This window comes from Pristiophorus japonicus, chromosome 2 (genome assembly GCF_044704955.1).
Source record: "Pristiophorus japonicus isolate sPriJap1 chromosome 2, sPriJap1.hap1, whole genome shotgun sequence".
Lineage (NCBI taxonomy): Eukaryota > Metazoa > Chordata > Chondrichthyes > Pristiophoridae > Pristiophorus > Pristiophorus japonicus.
The window spans coordinates 173,844,673-173,866,071 of NC_091978.1; the positions used below are offsets into that span (position 1 = coordinate 173,844,673).

General features: G+C 45.7%; 1 protein-coding gene across 3 annotated transcripts in view; it reads right to left on the bottom strand.

The window, feature by feature from the left end:
• n4bp2 (NEDD4 binding protein 2) overlaps positions 1-21,399 on the bottom strand; it is a 141,601-nt gene that overhangs the window by 56,670 nt on the left and 63,532 nt on the right. For 2 of the 3 annotated variants that reach the window (XM_070870374.1, XM_070870375.1), the window contains exons 6-8: positions 18,238-18,387; positions 2,046-4,366; positions 358-443 (exon numbers count right to left, since the gene is read on the bottom strand). In XM_070870374.1, the coding sequence (XP_070726475.1) occupies positions 358-443; positions 2,046-4,366; positions 18,238-18,387 (2,557 nt within the window). The remainder of the gene's footprint in view (positions 1-357; positions 444-2,045; positions 4,367-18,237; positions 18,388-21,399) is intronic. The other variant, XM_070870377.1, reaches the window with a different exon arrangement.

Consider the following 21,399-nt stretch of genomic DNA (forward strand, 5'->3'; position numbering starts at 1 on the left):
CTGCTAATATTTTTTCTTTAATTTATATTACATATTTTGAAAGATTGTTGGCAGTACAATCTCAATATGAAAATAATTTTGTACTGTATAAATCACGTCTTCCAAAAACTACACCGATAAGATGCAAACCTACTTAACAGAGGATCCCTGACTATCATATGAATAAAAAGACCTTCATACTCAATTGGATTCAAACCCAGATTCACTCTTCATATTCACCTGCACCACCTCTTCACTCAAAATACACTACATGGAAATATCAGTTACAGTAAGTAACCAATACATTTCCTAATGGCTTCCAAATTCTGGACTCTAGACTCGAGATAAGAACATTCGATGAACAAAAGTTATACTAACCAATATTGTCTCCTTCCACTTCTGATGAATAATTTTTGCCAAATTTAGATCTATCTGGACAACACATTCCTCTGGAGTCAAAAAATCTAAGAAGCAGTAATGGTCATAGTTGAATAAATGACACAGAAAACAATAAAAACAATGTACACATTTTGGGGAGAATAAAGACCATTTGGAAAACAGAACACTTACTGTACATCATTTTTAAAAGGCACTTTTAACGATTTCTATTCATCTCACCTCGTACATGACTTCCTGAAATTCATGGAAACATTCCAGAAAGCACATCACAAACTAGATTACTGCACTGCTCAGTATTTTGTGACTAACAGTAGACAGGTTGTTGCAAAATTTGACATGATCTTCAAATATTTTTTTTTTTTTTTAAATTGCAGGATTGAAACTATTTATGAAAAAATGTGACTATTTGTACGATTTTATACTTTCCATGTAAGGTAAAGCAGCTCTGAAAGGCAATGATGTTCAGAGTTCCCTTGAAATGATGGGAGTGTTATACCTTCTTTAGTACCCTCTGGTCTGCCCATTATTGGTCAATGAGGGCACAGTTATTTATATAAATACAATAGGCAAAGTAACCAGAGAACAGTGAGGATGATAAAACAAAGGCTGTAGAATAGAATTGGGTACAGAAATGACAATAAATTCTCCTTGAGCTAGAGCAAGTAACAGCATTCCGTGAAGTAAGGGGATCAACAGGAAAGTGAGGGGGAGAAAGGAAAAATGAAGGAATCCGTGACAGAATCACCAGACATGGACTCTGAATAGAGTAGGATTGATGGTCTTTCATCCCAAACATGATGCTCTTGTATTTAAGGCACAAAACTATTTGGAAACATCAACATTCCCTTTACTTATTTATAAATAACATTTTTAGTGAGACGAGTGATAAAAAAATAGCTCTAAAGTTTTCAGTGCATCAAGAAAATGGATTAGAAATATCATTGAATATGACAACTTATAAGACAGAACATGAAACTGCTAAAGGCAGTTAATTTAAGCACTTAATTTAAGACACTGAAGTTGAAAATGTAATTAACTAGCAGAGACCCGCAAAACATTTGCGGTCAAATTAGTATCTTTATTGCAAAGTACTTGTTTTAGACTGTGATCATCGCCTTCGTCGGATAGAAACAACGCTGATGTCCTCCCTCCCACCACAATCTCCCCCACCCTCTCCTACCACGCACTCCTCTCTGCTTCGTAGCAACACTTGGGGAGGCCCCACCCCCATTGGCCCCACCGCATTCATTGCCGCCTCCTCATTGGAGCAGACCCAGCTTCAATTAAACTTTAAAAATTCGCGCTATCACTCCCGGCCCTGATTGGTTGTGAGGCCGGGCGGGCCCCAATTGCCCATTGGTCAGTGCAACCGTCACTCAGTCCGGACCACATGCACCCAGCCCCCGGCCCTACCCCTAGACAGACAAAAACAAACTATTAATACAGATTTTGGCAGAATATCTATATTTTCCAGTAAGGTCCTGCCATATTATCAAATAATTTTTTTGATATTTGTTAGAGAGCATGACCATTGTTGATCTCTGCAGACACATACTGTATCGGCATGTTTTCTTCAGGATATTTGTCTCCTTCCTTGAAGTTTAAAATGCAAACAAAAATAAGTGAATTAATTAGTAGAGTCAACTTAGAACAAACGCCTCGCTTACCTGGATCAAGGCCTACCGATCCAAACAGGTCATAAAGTTGAAGTGCCAGTTCGGGTGGCAAGCACAATTCCAAAGATTGAATGTGCAGTGGATCAGAGTACAGTCCTAAACCATCCTGGTTTGTATTTCCAGCTTCGATGATCTTCACTTCATTTCCATTTTTCTTTTGTGCTGAGATTTTTACTGTGTCAGAGCTGGACTGATTGTGTGTTACATTTTCTGTATAGGAATTAAGTTCCAGTTTTGATATTGAAGTGGTCTCATTTATGTCCTTATATTCTTTTATTATCTTTACATTTGAAGTAACAGATATGTCATCTTCTATGCACATTACACTGTTATTTACCAAATCCTTCCTAAGCATTGAATCATTGTATTCTGCTCCTTCATTATATTCCTTACTTGGATTAGTAAGCTGTTCACAATCAATGTTAAATGTCAGACTAGCATCATGCAATGCATCACTTGTACTTTTCAAATCTTCAGCTATAATTACAGATTCTGTAGTAATGTCAGGTGATGGGTTTATGACTTCACGGTCAAGGTAAGAGACCAGATATTCCACGGTATACTCTGTATTTGTCTCTGATGATTGACTATTTACGTCTGCTGTAATGTTATTGGCATTAGACAACTGATTTGCTACAGATGTAGATTTATCATTTGACGATTGCTCACCCAAGTCTATTTTCTCTGTTTGCGGCATTTGGTTCATTTGTGCAATACTGCTGCTTGCAAGTCCATGGTCTGCAACTGACTGTTTGTTCACTGAATCGTCATTTGAAAGCTTCACATCAGAGTCGAGCAATAAATTGGTTGCCCATTCCACATCTTTGTTGCATTTCTCATATAAATCATTCAGATCCTCAAAAGGTACAGATTTAAAACAATCACTGAGTATCTGCAGATTCTCCTCTTTATTAACAAAGACATTTTCATCTACATATGTGCTTTTATCATGCACAACTCTATAGGGCACCGATTGCTTAGGATTTACAGATTTTTGTGTTGCATCTAAATCTGTCAGTTTAAATCCATCTACAGTTCCTGACAATATTTTAAACTCAATAAAACTAGCTTTTTGTTTCTCAATTCTCCATAATAGAGCAAAATCTTCAGGTGCAGTTTGTGTTGAGTTCTCCTGTCCTGAATTATCTGGAATTATAGGAGAGTTTCCCATTGGAGCAGAGGTCAAGGGGTTAGGCTCCAGAAATTCTGCAGCGATAGGGCTGCTACCAGTGAATGTTAGTGCCAGTTTGCAGGTTTTTCCTACTCTTCTGTTCTGCCAAGATTTTTTGTGTGCGCGCTTTTCAGACAATGCTTCGGAAATTTGCTCTTCAAAGGTTTCTGGACTTTTAAGCTCCTCACAGTTTTCAGAATTTCTTTCCAAAATAGAGTTTTCAGCAGTTGAAGACGTTACATAAAGATCATCAAAACTATCCACAGAAGCCTCTGAGCTGTTTGATCCATGTGAGATTTCTACATTCTTCTGTTCAACCAAATTGCCAGCAGCTTCTTTTATTGAATCACTCTGAATGACAGATTCGAAGTTATCGGATTGATTTAAATTGTCCTTATTTCTGATGTTTTGTTCTGATGTTTTTCTGGTTCTCCTTTTCCTCTGATCTTGAGGTTTCAGTGTTTCTGCTGCTGGCCAATCTCCAACAAAGTTCAAGAATTCTAGTTCAATATTCTGATTAGATCGTTCCACAGTTTGTGACTCATTAATAATCAAAGTGCTTTCTCCAGATAGGTCTCCAATTGGCAGTTTTGGTGCACCTTCTTTTTCTAAAACATTATTTGCACTGTCAGCACTTTGCCGTTTACCTCTCCTAATTCTTTGACCAATAGATGTACTAAATGCGGTTGGCAAATTATCACAATGCGTTAAATTATCTCCGTAACACTTCAACTGATCAGTATTTTCTATTACTTCAACCTCAGATTCAACAGTTCTCTCATTGATTACTTTCCTTTTCTCATCTTCAATTTCAGATTGAGATGCTGAATTATAACTGCTGGCACCTGACCCAACAGTCTGATCTATTTTTTGTATGTTTTCTCGATTTATAAATTCTGAATAGCTAGTACTACTGCCAGTGTCATGTCCAGTCCCACATTTCCTATTTTCACTGGGGAAATCTGCAGGTGGCCATATGCATTCCTCCAAGTTATCAGAGGATGCTGCATGTGTTTCAATAGTTGATGGGTCTTCTGTACAAGTTAAAAGAGGCATCAGGGAGCAAGATAAGCCGTGGCGATCTGGAGAAGCTGCTGGTCCTGCTGCCACAGCAACGGGATTCACATGTGCATTCATTGCTCTACATTAAAAAAAACAAGTAAATGTCATTTTAAAATGAGCTCAGAATGGGATATTCTAAGGTTTAAGTAAATGCTCTTAGCTGGTTAACAAATTTGGAACATGACTTATCATTAATGGTAATACATTTATGAAGTCTGTACATTTAATCTTTGGTGCTTAAAAACAATTTTCTAAAAGGCAAATTAAGTCCAGTGAGTATCACCTGCCTTAACAGTCAGAATATGTCCCAACAGCACAGAATTGTTTCCCCAACCTACCTACATATATTCTTCAAAACATTTTTACAGCTCATGGAATTTTCCATTTTGCAGAGGACAATGAAGCTGAAGAGAGAAAAAGAAAGAATTCTTTCCCCTCCATTATCAAGTCAGGGGGCCATCCCTGGTTCAATGAGAAGTGTTGCCAGGAACAGCACCAGACGTACCTAAAAATGAGATGCCTACCTAGCAAAGCTGCAACACAGGACTACAATGTACGTTAAACAGCAGAAGCAGCATGCTATAGACAGAGCTAAGCAATCCCACAATCAACGGATCAGATCGAAGCTCTGCAGTCCTGCCACATCCAGTCATGAATGGTGGTGGCCAATTAAACAACCAACGGGAAGAGGCGGCTCCATGCAAATCCCCATCCTCAACGATGGCGGAGCCCAGAATGCTAGTGCAAAAGACAAGGCTGAAGAGTTTGCAACCATCTTCAGTCAGAAATGCCAAGTGGATGATCCATCTCGGAATTCTCCCGAGGTACACACCATCACAGGATGCCAGTCTTCAGCCAATTCAATTCACCCACGTGATGTCAAGAAACAGCTGAGCGCACTGGATACAGCAAAGGCTATGGGCTCCGACAATATCCCAACTTCGTGCTGAAGACTTGCGCTCCAGAACTAGCCACGCCTCTAGCCAAGCTGCTCCGGTACATCTACCAGACATGTCCTGGAAAACTGCCCAGATATGTCCTGTCCACAAAAAGCAGGACAAATCTAATCTGGCAATTAGTGTCCCAGCAGTCTACTCTCAATTAGCAGCAAAGTGATGGAAGGTGTCGTCGACAGTGCTATCAAACTGCACTTACTCACCAACAACCTGCTCACCGATGCTCAGTTTGGGTTCCGACAAAGCCACTCGGCTCCAGACCTCATTACAGCCTTGGTCCAAACATGGACAAAAGAGCTGAATTCCAGAGATGAGGTGAGAGTGACAACCCATGACACCAAGGCAGCATTTGACAGTGTGGCATCAAGGAACCCAAGTAAAATCGAAGTCAATGGGAATCAGGGCGAAAACTCTCCACTGGCTGGAGTCATATCGAGCACAAGAAAAGATGCTTGTGGTTGTTGGAGATCAACCATCTCAGCCCCAGGACATCGCTGCAGGAGTTCCTCAGGGCAGTGTCCCAGGCACAATCAGTTTCAACTGCTTCATCAATGACCTTCCCGCCATCGTAAGGTCAGAAGTGGAGATGATGATTGCAGTGTTCAGTGCCATTCGCAACTCCTCAAATAATGAAAGCAATCCATGCCCGCATGCAGCAAGACCTGGACAACATTCAGGCTTGGGCTGATAAGTGGCAAGTGACATACGCGCCACACAAATGGTAGGCAATGACTATGTCTAACAAGAGAGTGTCTAACCACCGTCCCGTGACATTCAATGGCATTACCGTCACCGAATCCCTCACCTTAACATCTGGGGATCATCATTAAGAACATAAGAATTAGGAGCAAGAGTGGGCCATTCAGCCCCTCGAGCCTGCTCTGCCATTCAATGAGATCATGGCTGATCTTCCACCAACTCCACTTTCCCGAACTATCCCCACATCCCTTGATTCCTGAATATCCAAAAATCTATATATCAGTCTTGTAAATACAGAATACCGAGAATTCCAAAGATTCACCACCCTCCAAGTGAAGAAGTTTCTCCTCATCTGTCCTAAATGGCCGACCCGTATTATGAGACCGTAACCCCTGGTTCTAGACTCCCCAGCCAGAGGAATCATCCTCCTTGCATCTATCTTGTCAAGCCCTGTAAATATTTTGTATGTTTCAATGAGATCACCTCTCAATTCTTAAGTCTACTCAATCTCTCCTCATAGGACACTCTTTTCCCCCCCCCATCCCATCCCCCCACCCCACCCTCATCCCAGGAATCAGTCTGGTCAACCTTTGTTGCACTCCCTCAATGGCAAGTACAGCCTTCCTTAGGTAAGGAGACTAAAACTATACACAATATTCCAGGTGCGGTCTCACCAGGGCCCTAGCGGCTGCCCTGACCTGCAAGGACCATCAGCAGGTCGAGGCCTTCAAGGGAGCAGCGTGGCGCATACCACTTCAAGGTGCAGCGCGAGCCGGTTCAGAAGGGTGACAGTTGTGAAGAGAGCGACTGGATTGGACGTTGCCAAGGTCCAGGTCGTTGATTGGAGCATGGGCAGGTACGGCAAGGTCGGGGCGCAGGAGCGGCGAGGGATTATAGAGCAACAGGATCGGGGCCCAGGAGAGGCATGAGTTACAGGGCACAGAAGTGAGGGCCCAGGGGCAGCATGGGCCAGCCCACACTGCGATATGTGTGCACACTCGGTCCGTGCAGCAGAGCCGATCTCCAGTCGTCTTGGGTAATCCTTGCTACTGGACCAAGACCTAGCTCTGTCAAGCCCGTGTGGTGGCTGGTGTGCAACGGTCACCATGTTAAAAAAATCCACGCACAGGCATCTTCCACTCTTCAACATGTAGTTCGGGATCCTGGAATATTAGATCCTTCATTGAAACACCCGTGAACTCATCCCTTTTTGGCGTGGAAGCAAGTCATCCTCAATACGAGGGACCGCCAATGATGATGATATAATTGCAGGAAGATGTCTTTACTCTTGTACTCAAATCCTCTTGTAATAAAGGCCAACATACCATTTGCTTTCTTAATTGCTTGCTGAACCTGCATGTTAACTTTCAGTGATTCTTATACAAGGACACCCAGGGCCCTCTGAACACCAACATTTCCCAATCTCTCACCATTTAAAAAATACTCTGCTGTTCTATCTTTCCCAAGTGGATAACTTAACATTTCTCCACGTTATTTTCCCATTTGCCATGTTCTTGCCCACTCACTTAGCCTGTCGATATCCCCTTGAAGTCTCTTTGCATCCTCCTCACAACTCACACTCCCAGCTAGCTTTGTATCATCAGCAAACTTGGATATATTATATTTAGCCCCCTCATCCAAATCATTGATATAGATTGTGAACAGCTGGGGCCCAAGCACCTGATCCTTGCGGTATCCCACTAGTTATAGCCTGCCAACCCGAAAATTACCAGTTTATTCTTACGTTCTGTTTTCTGTCCATTAACCAATCCTCAATCCATGCTCGTATATTACCCCCAATCCCATGAGCCCTAATTTTGGTCAATAATCTCTTGTGTAGCACCTTATCGAATGCCTTCTGAAGATCCAAATACACCACATCCACTGGTCCCCCCTTATCTATTCTGCTAGTTATAACCTCAAAAGATTCAAACAGATTCATCAAACATGATTTCCCTTTCATAAATCCAGGTTGACTCTGCCCAATCCTATTATCATTTTCTAAGTGCCCTATTACCATGTCCTTTATAATAGATTCTAGTATTTTCCCGAATACGGATTTCAGGCTAATTGGTCTGTAGTTCGCCGTTTTCTCTCTCCCTCCTTTCTTAAACAGTAGGGTTACATTAGCTACCTTCCAATCTGCGGGAACTGTTCTAGAATCTATGGAATTTTGGAAGATGACAACCAACACATCCACTATCTGTATAGGGATGTAGGCCATCAGGTCTAGAGGATTTATCAGCTGTCAGTCCCATTAATTCCTCCAGTACTATTTTTTTACTAATACTAATTCTCACTAGACCCTTGGTACTCCACTATTTCTGGGATGTTTTTCGTGTCTTCTTCCGTGAAGACAGACACAAAGCTAAATGTTTAATTTCTCTGCCATTTCCTTATTCCCCATTATAATTTCTCTTGTCTCAGCCTGTAGAGGACCCACGTTTACTTTTACTAATCTTTTGCTTTTTACATACCTATAGAAGCTTTTACAGTCTGGTTTTATAACTCTCGCTAGTTTATTCTCATATTCTATTTTCCCTTTCTTTATCAATTTCTTGGTCCTCCTTTGCTGAATTCTAAAATCCTCCCAATGCTCAGGCTTACTGCTCTTTTTGGCAACATTATAAGCCTTTTCCTTTGATCTAATGCTATCTTTAACTTCTCTCGTCAGCCACAATTGGACCACTTTTCCTGTGGGGTTTTTGTGCCTTAAAAGGAGTGTATGTTTATTGTAAATTATGTATGAATTCTTTAAATGCTAGCCATTGCTTGTCTACTGTCATACCTTTTAATGTTGTTTCCCAATCTACCTTAGCCAACTCCCCCCTCATACCTACGTAGTTTCCTTTGTTTAGATTTAAGACCCTAGTTTTATATTTAACGAAATCATTTTCAAACTTGATGTAAAATTCTATCATATTATGGTCACTCTTCCCTAAGGCCCCCTTTACTACAAGGTTATCAATTAACCCCTTTCTTATTGCACAATACTGGATCTAAAATAACCTGTTCTCCAGTTGGTTCCTGAACATACTTAGAGAAAACCATCTTGGAAACATTCCATGAATTCGTCTTCTACACTTTTACTGCAAATTGACCAGAAACTTAACTGGAACAGCTACATAAATACTGTGGCTACAAGAACAAGTCAGAGGCTGGATATTCTGCGTCAAGTGTCTCACCACTCGACTCCCCAAAGCCTTTCCACCGTCTACAAGACATAAGTCAGGAGTGAGATGGAATATTCTCCACTTGCCTGGATGAGTGCAGCTCCAACAAGCTAGATACCATCGAGGTCAAAGCAGCCATTGGCATCCCATCCACCAGCTTAAACATTCACTCCATCCACCACCTGTGCACCGTGGCTGCAGTGTGTATCATCTGCAAGATGCACCGCAGCAACTCGTCAAGGCTTCTTCGACAGCACCTCCCAAACCCACGACTTCTACCACCTTGAGGGACAAGGCGAGCAGGTGCATGGGAACACCAAATATCACCACTGCTTTGTCGTCGCTGGGTCAAAATCCTGGAACTCCCTCTCTAACAGCACTATGGGAATACCTTCAGCACATGGACTGCAGAAGTTCAAGGCGGCAGCTCATCACCACCTTCCTTCTCAAGGGCAATTAGGGATGGGCAATAAATGCTGGCCTTGCCAGCGATGCCCACATCCCGGAATGAATAAAAAATTCAGCATTCCTCCCCCACCCAACTACACCTCTATCTCTTCTGAACTGTCAAGTAAAGAATTTGATAATTAAAAACAAGCACACACAATGGAGAATTCTCCTGTCAAGTGTGATTGAATGAGCGCGAGAACAAACTAACAAAGCTCTAACTCCTCGACAACGCACCGATACCAGTTTCCATTGGTGAAAAACCAGGAGTGCCCAAAGCCAGGTACTGTGACTGCAATAAACAGAATCTCCTGCTTTCTCTGCACATTTCAAGATATGGTGCTCATTGCATCCACCTTGGAAGGATCGTTGGCTCAGTGCGCTTTGCTGGGATTTGAATCTGGGAACTTCAGTCCTAAACATGGTACTCAATCAACTGAGCTATTTGACAATATACTGGCAGAACTCCTTATAAGGCAGCTTATACTGGTAAGATTCTGTATTTATTCAAATAAAAGTCATTTGCTTAATCAAATGTAGTGACCGCAAAATTCTATTCTATAGTGTCCGTTGTTTGGGTACTACGGGTGCCGATGCGGTCTAAAATGGCATCCGCCAAGCACACTTCTGGTGCGGGCCTCACCTGACGCCATCTTAGCACGGGGCGCAGGGAGCATGTGCTGGAAGTATGCATAGTCGGCTGATTTCATGCCAGCGCTGCCATTTTGGAGTTCAACACTCCAGCTAAGGCCCTCTCAAGTTCACACAGCTGACCATGTGTTCAGCAGCAGGAAGGATCTCCCACCAGCGCTATTTAAAGGATTATCAACTACTTACAGCTCAGTTGTTGATTGATTGGTACTGGCTGTTACTGTGTTTGCAGAAGTGTTTGGTGTTTTGTACAGTTCTTTAAAGATGCTAAAGTCTACAGGGAGTGGTATGGCAGGTGCTGAAGGACAGCCACTTGCTCCAAGACATGGGTACAATAGTAGGCATTCCATTTGGCCTATAGTAGGTCAGGGAGAATGAGCAGAGCCAACAGAGAGCAGGACATGTTGCTGGGAGAGGGAGGAGGGGGAGAAAGGCTCTCAGCAGGAGGCCATATTCGCCCAGGGTGCTCAGGACGCAATACTGCTACCTGAACGTCAGCGAGGAACAGTGCGTTAGACATCTGCGCTTCACCAAGGACATCCTTGCTGATATCTGCCTTCTGCCGCAGCCACAACTATAACCTCAGGGCAGGGCGAGGACCGCTTTGCCAGTGGCTGTAAAGGTCACAGTGGCTGGAAACATTTATGAGTTGGGCTCCTTCTAGGCTGCAGCAGGAGATATTTGCCACATCTCCCAGTTTGCCGTGCACCTGGAGGCTCTGTATTCCAAGAGAGCAAAATACATTTCCTTCTCTCTGGTCAGAGAGCAGCAGGCAGAGCGAGCATGTGACTTCACAAGAATTGCAGACTTCCCCATGGTGCAGGGTGCCATTGATTGCACGCACGTCGCTTTACAGGCACCGCATCTCAACACTGAGATGTACCGCAACCGAAAGGAATTCCACTCCCTCAACGTCCATCTGGTGTGTAACCATTGGCAGCGAATCATGCAGGTCAATGACTGGTATCCTGGCAGCCATGCTTTGTGATATTCCGCTATCCCATCCACATTTGACAAACCAGAGGGTGCTACTGGGAGACAAAGGCTATCCATTAACAACATGGCTCATGACTCTGGTGCGCAACCCATGCACATGTGGGCAGCATTCATACAATGAAAGCCCTGCTGCCACATGAAACATCATCAAGCATGCCATTGGTGTGCTGAAGCAACGCTTCTGCTGCCTGGAACGCGCTGGAGGGGCCCTGTAATATTCGGTATGCTGTACAACTTGTCATCATGAGGGCACAGCCCTGGCCACCAGCCATACGGTAGTCAGCTGAGGAGGATGGGGAGGAGCAGGAGGTAGAGGAGGAAGAGGAAGAAAGGCAACGCAGAAAGCCCCTTTCTGGCCAGGATATCCGTGACCGACTCATTCGACTTCGATACCAGTAAACGCAACCCCAATTTCCCATTCACCAACAGTCCCACACCTTACATTCCCTCTGTCACTGACCATCACAGCATCCACTTGGCCACAATGCAAAAGTAAAAGCCAACACAAAATAAACATTCCAAACCAAATTTATATATGGAATCATGTCATATTGCACACAAATATCATTCTTGTGCATTCCCTTAGTGCCTGTCTTCGCCTGCCCTAGTGCTCCTACGCAGTGCTTCTCCAGTGACTGCAGCATGGCTGGTAAAATGCTGCTGACTTTCAGTGCAGGAGACGGCAATTGGCCTTGGAGGATGACCTGGAGCAGCTTTGGGCCTAGAAGGTCCAGCTTCGGACTGCACCATCTCAGCTGGTATCCTGAGGGAGGACAGGTTAGTGCTCTAGAGTCACTTCCACTCCCCCAGGGTGGCGCCTCAGCAATCCTAATGATCAGTTGGAGGACAGATTGTTGGACTATTGTGATACCTTGCAAGCCAATTTGACCACTGGTAAGAGCAGCCACGATGGCAGAAGTTTAAGCTTGCATGGCAGCAACAAAAGCCGACACATCGGCTATCAGTCGCTGCATCCTGGTTGGGTCCACAAGTGTGCTAATGGATTTGGCCATCACTTCTACGGTGGAAAGGATGGACTCCAGGCTCTGCGCAAAGCCCTGTGCCAAGTTGGTGCCGGACTCCTCCATGCTCTTTGGGGGGGGGGGGGGGGGGGGGGTCGCGGGAGAGTGCGGGCGAGGGAGAGGAGGGAGGGCACGGGGAGGGGGGGGGGGGGGGGCGACGGGGGGAGGGCAGAGGGAGGGGGAGGAGATGGGGAGGGGGGTGGAGAGGGAGGGGGCGAACACGAGCGAGCAAGCGTGCGTGCCAGAGAGAGCGAGAGAGCGCGCGCGCGCGCACCAGAGAGCGGAGAGAGAGCGCGCGCGCGCGCACCAGAGAGCGGAGAGAGAGCGCGCGCGCGCGCACCAGAGAGCGGAGAGAGAGCGCGCGCGCGCGCACCAGAGAGCGGAGAGAGAGCGCGCGCGCGCGCACCAGAGAGCGGAGAGAGAGCGCGCGCGCGCGCACCAGAGAGCGGAGAGAGAGCGCGCGCGCTCGCACCAGAGAGCGGAGAGAGAGCGCGCGCGCGCGCACCAGAGAGCGGAGAGAGAGCGCGCGCGCGCGCACCAGAGAGCGGAGAGAGAGCGCGCGCGCGCGCACCAGAGAGCGGAGAGAGAGCGCGCGCGCGCGCACCAGAGAGCGGAGAGAGAGCGCGCGCGCGCGCACCAGAGAGCGGAGAGAGAGCGCGCGCGCGCGCACCAGAGAGCGGAGAGAGAGCGCGCGCGCGCGCACCAGAGAGCGGAGAGAGAGCGCGCGCGCGCACCAGAGAGCGGAGAGAGAGCGCGCGCGCGCACCAGAGAGCGGAGAGAGAGCGCGCGCGCGCGCACCAGAGAGCGGAGAGAGAGCGCGCGCGCACCAGAGAGCGGAGAGAGAGCGCGCGCGCGCGCACCAGAGAGCGGAGAGAGAGCGCGCGCGCGCGCACCAGAGAGCGGAGAGAGAGCGCGCGCGCGCACCAGAGAGCGGAGAGAGAGCGCGCGCGCGCACCAGAGAGCGGAGAGAGAGCGCGCGCGCGCACCAGAGAGCGGAGAGAGAGCGCGCGCGCGCACCAGAGAGCGGAGAGAGAGCGCGCGCGCGCACCAGAGAGCGGAGAGAGAGCGCGCGCGCGCACCAGAGAGCGGAGAGAGAGCGCGCGCGCGCACCAGAGAGCGGAGAGAGAGCGCGCGCGCGCACCAGAGAGCGGAGAGAGAGCGCGCGCGCGCGCACCAGAGAGCGGAGAGAGAGCGCGCGCGCGCGCGCACCAGAGAGCGGAGAGAGAGCGCGCGCGCGCGCACCAGAGAGCGGAGAGAGAGCGCGCGCGCGCGCACCAGAGAGCGGAGAGAGAGCGCGCGCGCGCGCACCAGAGAGCGGAGAGAGAGCGCGCGCGCGTACCAGAGAGCGGAGAGAGAGCGCGCGCGCGTACCAGAGAGCGGAGAGAGAGAGCGCGCGCGCGCGCGCACCAGAGAGCGGAGAGAGAGCGCGCCAGAGAGTGCGAGCGCGCCAGAGAGCGAGAGAGAGAGAGCGAGAGAGAGAGAGCGAGAGAGAGAGAGAGACAGTAACATAGAAACATGGACATTAGGTGCAGGAGCAGGCCATTTGGCCCTTCAAGCCTGCGCTGCCATTCACTAAGATCATGGCTGATCATTCAAACTCAGTACCCCTTTCATGCTTTCTCTCCTTACTCCTTGATCCCTTTGGCCGTAAGGGCCATATCTAACTCTCTTGTGAATATATCTGACGAACTGGCCTCAACAACTTTCTGCGGTTGAGAATTCCAGAGGTTCACAATTCTCTGAGTGAAGAAGTTTCTCCTCATCTCGGTCGTAAATGGCTTACCCCTTATCCTTAGACTGTGACCCCTGGTTCTGGAACTCCCCAGCAACGGAAACATTCTTCCTGTCCAATCCAGTCAGAATTTTATATATTTCTATGAAATCCCCTCTCATTCTTCTAAACTCCAGTGGATACAAGCCCAGTTGATCCAGTCTCTCCTCATATGTCAGTCTTGCCATCCCGGGAATCAATCTGGTGAACCTTCGCTGTACTCCCTCAACAGCAAGAACGTCCTTCCTCAGATTAGGAGACCAAAACTGAACACAATATTCCTTGGCCTCACCAAGACTCTGTACAACTGCAGTAAGACCTCCCTGCTCCTCTACTCAAATCCTCTAGCTATGAAGGCCAACATGCCATTTGCCTTCTTCACCGCCTGCTATACCTGCATGCCAAACTTCAATGTACCATGACACCCAGGTCTCATTGCACCTCACCTTTTCCTAATCTATCGCCATTCAGATAATATTCTGTCTTCCTGTTTTTGCCACCAAAGTGAATAACTTCACATTTATCCACATTATATTGCACCTGCCATGCATTTACCCACTCACCTGTCCAAGTCACCCTGCAGCCTCTTAGCATCCCCCTCACAGCTCACACCACCACCCAGCTTAGTGTCATCTGCAAACTTGGAGATATTACATTCAATTCCTTCGTCTAAATCATTAATGTATATTGTAAATAGCTGCGATCCCAGCACTGAACCTGCGGCACCCCACTGGTCACTGCCTGCCATTCTGAAAAGGACCCATTTATTCCGACTCTCTGCTTCCTGTCTGCCAACCAGTTCTCTATCCACGTCAGTACATTACCACCAATACCATGTGCTTTAATTTTGCACAACAATCTTGTGTGGGACCTTGTCAAAAGCCTTTTGAAAGTCCAAATACACCACATCCACTGGTTCTCCCTTGTCCACTCTACTAGTTACATCCTCAAAAAATTCTAGATTTGTCAAGCATGATTTCCCTTTCATAAATCCATGCTGACTTGGACCGATCCAGTCACTACTTGCCAAATGCGCTGCTATTTCATCTTTAATAATTGATTCCAACATTTTCCCCATCACCGATGTCAGGCTAACTGGTCTATAATTCCGTTTTTTCCCTCCATTTTTAAAAAGTAGTGTTACATTAGCTACCCTCCAGTTTGGTTTCCATATTTACGAAAGGATGTACTTGCTTTAGAAGCAGTACAGAGAAAGTTCCCTAGGTTGATTCCAGGGATATGGGGGTTGACCTATGAGGAAAGGTTGAGAAGGTTGGGCCTCTACTCATTGGAATTCAGAAGAATGAGAAGTGATCTTATCAAAACGTATAAGATTATGAGGGGGCTTGACAAGATGGATGCAGAGAGGATGTTTCCACTGATGGGGGGAGACGAGAACTAGAGGGCATAATCTCAGAATAAGGGGCCGCCCATTTAAAACTGAGATGAGGAAAAATTTATTTTCTCAGAGGGTTGTAAATCTGTGGAATTCGCTGCCTCAGAGAGCTGTGGAAGGCGGGACATTGAATAAATTTAAGACAGAAATAGACAGTTTCTTAACCGATGAGGGGGTTAAGAGATTATGGGGAGCGGGGAGGGAAGTGGACCCGAGTCCATGATTGAATCAGCCATGATCGTATTGAATGGTGGAGCAGGCTTAAGGGGCAGTATGGCCTTCTCCTGCTCCTATTTCTTATGTTCTTATGTCCTTAGGAACTGATCCCAACTCAATAGAATGTTGGAAAATGAAGACCAATGCATCCACTATTTCTAGGGCCACTTCCTTCAGTACTCTGGGATGCAGCTTATCAGGCCCTGGGGATTTATCAGTCTTCAATCCCATCAATTTCCCTAACACAATTTTCTGACTAATAAGGATTTCCTTCAGTTCCTCCTTTTCGTTAGACCCTTGAACCCCTAGTATTTCCGGAAGGTTATTTGTGTCTTCCTTAGTGAAGACAGAACCAAAGTATTTGTTCAATTGGTCTGCCATTTCTTTGTTCCCCATTATAAATTCACCTGATTCTGACTGCAAAGGACCTATGTTGGTCTTCACTAATCTTTTTCTCTTCACATATCTATAGAAGCTTTTGCAGTCAGTTTTTATGTTCCCTTCAAGCTTACTCATACTCTATTTTCCCCCTCCTAATTAAACCCTTTGTCCTCCTCTGCTGAATTCTAAAATTTCTCCCAATCCTCAGGTTTGCTGCTTTTTCTGGCCAATTTATATGCCTCTTCCTTGGATTTAACACTATTCCTAATTTCCCTTGTTAGCCACGGTTGAGCCACCTTCCCCGTTTTATTTTTACTCCAGACAGGGATGTACAATTGTTGAAGTTCATCCATGTAATCTATAAATGTCTGCCATTGCCTATCCACTGTCAACCCTTTAAGTATCATTTGCCAGTCTATCCTAGTCAATTCACGTCTCATACCATCGAAGTTACCTTTCCTTAAGTTCAGGACCCTAGTCTCTGAATTAACACTGTCACTCTCCACCTTAATAAAGAATTCTACCATATTATGGTCACTCTTCCCCAGGGGGCCTCGCACAACAAGATTGCGAATTAGTCCTTTCTCATTACACATCACCCAGTCTAGGATGGCCAGCTCTCTCGTTGGTTCCTCGACCTATTAGTCTAGAAAGCCATCCCTAATACACTCCAGGGAATCCTCCTCCACCGCATTGCTACCAGCTTAGTCAGTCCAATCTATATGTAGATTAAAGTCACCCATGATAACTGCTGTACCTTTATTGCACGTATCCCTAATTTCCTGTTTGATGCCGTCCCCAACCTCACTACTACTGTTTGGTGGTCTCTACACAACTCCCACTAGCTTTTTCTGCCCTTTGGTATTCTGCAGCTCCACCCATACAGATTCCACATCATCCAAGCTAATGTCCTTTCTTACTATTGCGTTAATTTCCTCTATAACTAGCAACGCTATCCCATCTCCTTTTCCTTTCTGTCTATCCTTCCTGAATGTTGGAATACCCCGGAATGTTGAGTTCCCAGCCTTAGTCAGCCTGGAGCCATGTCTCCGTAATCCCAATTATATCATAATCGTTAATAGCTGCCTGCGCAGTTAATTCATCCAATTTAGGGCGACAGAGCAAGAGAGCGCGACCGAAAGAGAGAGAGCGATCGAGATAACGAGGCGGGGGGGAGCGGGGGCGGGAAGAGACACGGGTGGCAGCGGACCCGAGGGGAGAGAGGCAATTCAGGGAAGACGGATCACATTCTTCCAACAAGGGACATCGTTGGAGTGGATGAAATCCAGAAGTCATGACACTGTCACTGTTCACTTCATACTCAATAAACCTGTTAACAATCCGTGCACAATGCCCAGGCTACGGTGGGGTGGTGATGGTGGGCAAGGTCATGGACTTGCACTGGTGTAAGGAGACACTTTAGCTGGGGCAGGCATGCACTTGCACTGGGGTAACGCACTTTGGCTGGCCCTTGTTGAATTCTGGGGAGCTCTGACCTCTGTCGCTTCAGGAAGTCAAAGTGGATCGAGTTAGAATTTGCAAAGTCAGTGAGACCTTGGGATGGGCGGTTCCAGTTACACATTCCAGTAAAACTTCAGGGTGTGGTTTATCCTCCAAGGGGGCCAATCATAGACGAAGGGGGGGGGAACATGGTGGCCATTTTGACAGTACAAATAAGCACGTCCTATAGTTTTTGTAAGAGCTATGACCTGTTAAGAGATTAAATAAAGCCATTAATGATATTTATAAACCCCCAAAAAAAACACTGATTTCATGATTTTTGTCTGATTGTCTCATGATTGAGACGGTGGGATGACAATATGGCATCAGTGTATATATGCTTTTAAGCGGTTGCCATTGCTGTCATTGTAAAATATTTCCATGGACAAAAAGATTGCAGTCAATGAAGTTTGAGACCTGCTCAGTACAAAAAAAAAGAGGGAATATTGCCCCCTGTGGAGAGGACCTCTCTCCTCCTGTGCACCTCAGATATTGAGAGATGTTTAAACCAAAATTGTCACCAACAACAGGAAAAAAATCCATTTAGATACAGTTTTCAATGTGCAGTTCGCACCAATGTGAACAAAAGCCAAAGATCCCCTATTTTTGCATAATAGCTCGAAAAACAAGAACATAGAAAAAAAAGAATGCTCTCACCTTCCAATTCAGTATTCTCTAGAAAATAAAAAACTTAAATCATATTGATATACCATGGTACATATTTTTACTTCAGGGTACTTACCCAATTACTGCACTCTCAGTCGGTTCAACAGCTTTTGTTTCAGGGAAGATAGGTTGCGATGACATCATTATAGTGCTGACTGTCACATGGCGCTCATAATGCTCTAAAATTGCTTTAATTTTCTCTTTTGACACGCCATGAATATTACGTCTAAGGACAAAATAAGCATAATTTCACAAGTGTACTTCGGATAACAAAAGAATAAAAGAAAACGCGACCCAATAATCAATCTGGTTAAAACCCCGGGGGTGGAATTTGACTTGGGCGGTAATGCAAAACGGGCGATAGTGAATTGGCAGCCTATTTTACAGTGCCCAAATTTCTTTATTATCCCTTCCAAGACAATTTTAACCTACTCACGCTTCAAACCGCTTCCCAAATCAGTAACAGTGCACAATCATCTTAGTCATCAAGTAAAAATGAAAACTGATAATTGTCTGTCTTTAAGTTGGTGACATCAACTAATAACGGAGTGAGTTACAAGACAGGAACCATATCAAGATGTTCAAATATTGTTATAAACTATGTCTGCATACTTCATGGCTTCAATCATTTTATAAAACCGAGTTAATCTCTCAACACAATGCCTACAAACAATAAAAATATTTTCTGCTTCTTTTCCACTCTAATTCTGCTGAAAACCTCTTAGCATTTCTATTTGTTTTCCACTCTCTCTCTCTCTCTCTCTCTCTATGGCTCTCACACACATTATGATGGTATCTGCGCATCTCATTATTTGTCTCATTTTTTGTAAACCTTACTCCTCTCTCTCTCTCCTGCATATAGTTGTTAATTAAGATATACATCCAAATATTCACTGTAATCCTCAATGCTTAATTCAGTCATGTTATTAACTGTATTGTCAGATATAGTTAAATAAAGTAGGGTTACTTAACGCATCTCTGTGCCTCAACCTTTGATGGCTTCGGGTTTAAATGCAGAAGTGCCTAAAAGTGAGTGTGCAAGTAGATCAATCTATTTTTAAAAAGGCCAATAATATTTAGGGTTTAAAAAAATAAGACCATAGAATACGAGGGTAAAGTATGATAAGTTTATACAAAACATTATTTTGGCCACATTTCGGGCCCAAGTTTCGAGCCGCACCTAGAACGGCGCAGTCCCGACCTGGACGCCCGTTTTTCACGCCACAAAGTGCGCCTAAAAAAACCCTCCATATTCTCCACCTCCCTGCAGGTCCTCTGGCCCTCGGCACAGCGCAGCAGGAGCTGTAGGGGGTGGAGATAGGTCCCTGCGCTGAAAACAGTGCCGGGACCTCTGCACATGCGCGCTACAGTGGGCACGCAAGTGCAGTAGTTCCAGGCGCCCAAAACTGTGTGGGAGGGGCCCGAAGCACGCAGCCGCTAGCCCTGGCCGAATGGCCTCACTGGGACTGCGTGAATAAGGCTCCTCCCACGGCCAGCTCCTGCTTCTTCCCGACCCGACTCCCGCTTCCCGCCCGACACCCGCTCCCCGGACCGGACCAGACACCCACTCCCCCCCCACGCCCCCGACACCCACCCCCCCTCCGGACCCGACCCAACACCCGCCACCCCCCCGCCTCCGGACTGGATCCGACCTGACCTCCCTCCCCCCCGACCTGACCTCCCTCTCCCTCCCTCCCTCCCACCACCCCCCCGACCCGACTCAACGCCACCTACCTGTAAATCTGGTGCTGGGGACGGGCCCTGCCCGAAGTCTCGGGCGCGGCCCGTTCAGCCTCCCTCCCCCTTCTCCTTCTCCTTCCCCCCTGTCCCCCCCCCCAATAATCTCCTTCCCCCCCACCCATATCTCCTTCCCCACCCCCCCCCCATCCCCTTTATTCCCTTCTCCCCCATCCCTCCCCCTTCTCCCCCTCGCTGTCAGAAACACAGACACGGACAGACAGAGAATGAGAGACACACACAGACAGACAGAGAGATAGAGACACTGAGAGACACACTGAGGGGGGCATCCCAGCACGCTGTTGGAGGGCTCCCGGTGCTGCAGTCGGTAAGTAGAAAATGTTTTATTTATTGATTTTTTTTTTAAAAATTATTTATTAATTTTTTTTGATTGATTCATTGGTTGATTTATTGATGTATTTATCATTTATTATTGATGATGGCTCTTTATTTGTAAAACTGAAGTGTTTAATGTTTGTAAACTTCCCTTTAAACACCCTCCCCCCCCCACCATTCCCTACGCCTGATTTGTAACCTACGCCTGATTTTCTAAAGTGTAGACAAGGTTTTTTCGAGCGTACAAAAATCTTCACTTACTCCATTCTAAGTTAGTTTGGAGTAAGTTTTCACTCACAAAACTTTGAAATCAGGCGTAAGTGGCCGGACACGCCCCCTTTTGAAAAAAACATTCTGTTCCGAAGTGAAACTGTTCGAACTGACTAGAACTGGAGCAAACTAAATGACGAGAATTCCGATTTCTAAGATACTCCATTTTACACCAGTTGCTCCTAAAAATCAGGAGCAAATCATGTGGAAACTTGGGGCCTTAGAGTTGTGTAGTTTTGGACATCCCATTATAGAAAGGATATTAAAAACTATACAGCAGAAATTCACCAGGCTGATGCCACAGTTGAGAAACTAAAGTTATGAGGAGAGTCTCAGGTACCATTTCAACTGGAGCAGAGAAAGATAGGAGGTTCATAGAGGTTTTATAAATTATGAATTTAAGCCGAATGAATCGTAAAATATTATTTTGTGTGGTTAGGGAGCTCTGGTGAGGAAGTCACTGACAATGGGGCATCAATTTAAATTGTCACTAACAAAGCGAGAAAAGGAGTTAGGAGAAATTTATTTTCAGTGGGCTGTTGGGAGCATGGAATGCTTTGCCACATGGAGTGGCTGAAGTAGAAGCTATTGTATCCGCAAAGGAAATGGCTGAATAATATTTGATGCAGTGACTACAGGGAGAGTGGGACAGTGGAATTAGTTTTGGATAGCCCTTCTATGCTGTAATCATTTATATTTCCATCTGTCCAGACAGGAGATGTAGAGATATCTTGAGAACATTTTAAAAGTAAAAAAAAAAAAGAGACAGAAATTTAAGGATTATGTAATTTATAAAGTTTCCCCACAGTCCTGTTGATCACTTCTCTAACGCAGGATGCTCTCTGATGAAATTAGTGAGACATGTTAAAGTTTGGTTAAAGTAATGTGCAGCTCA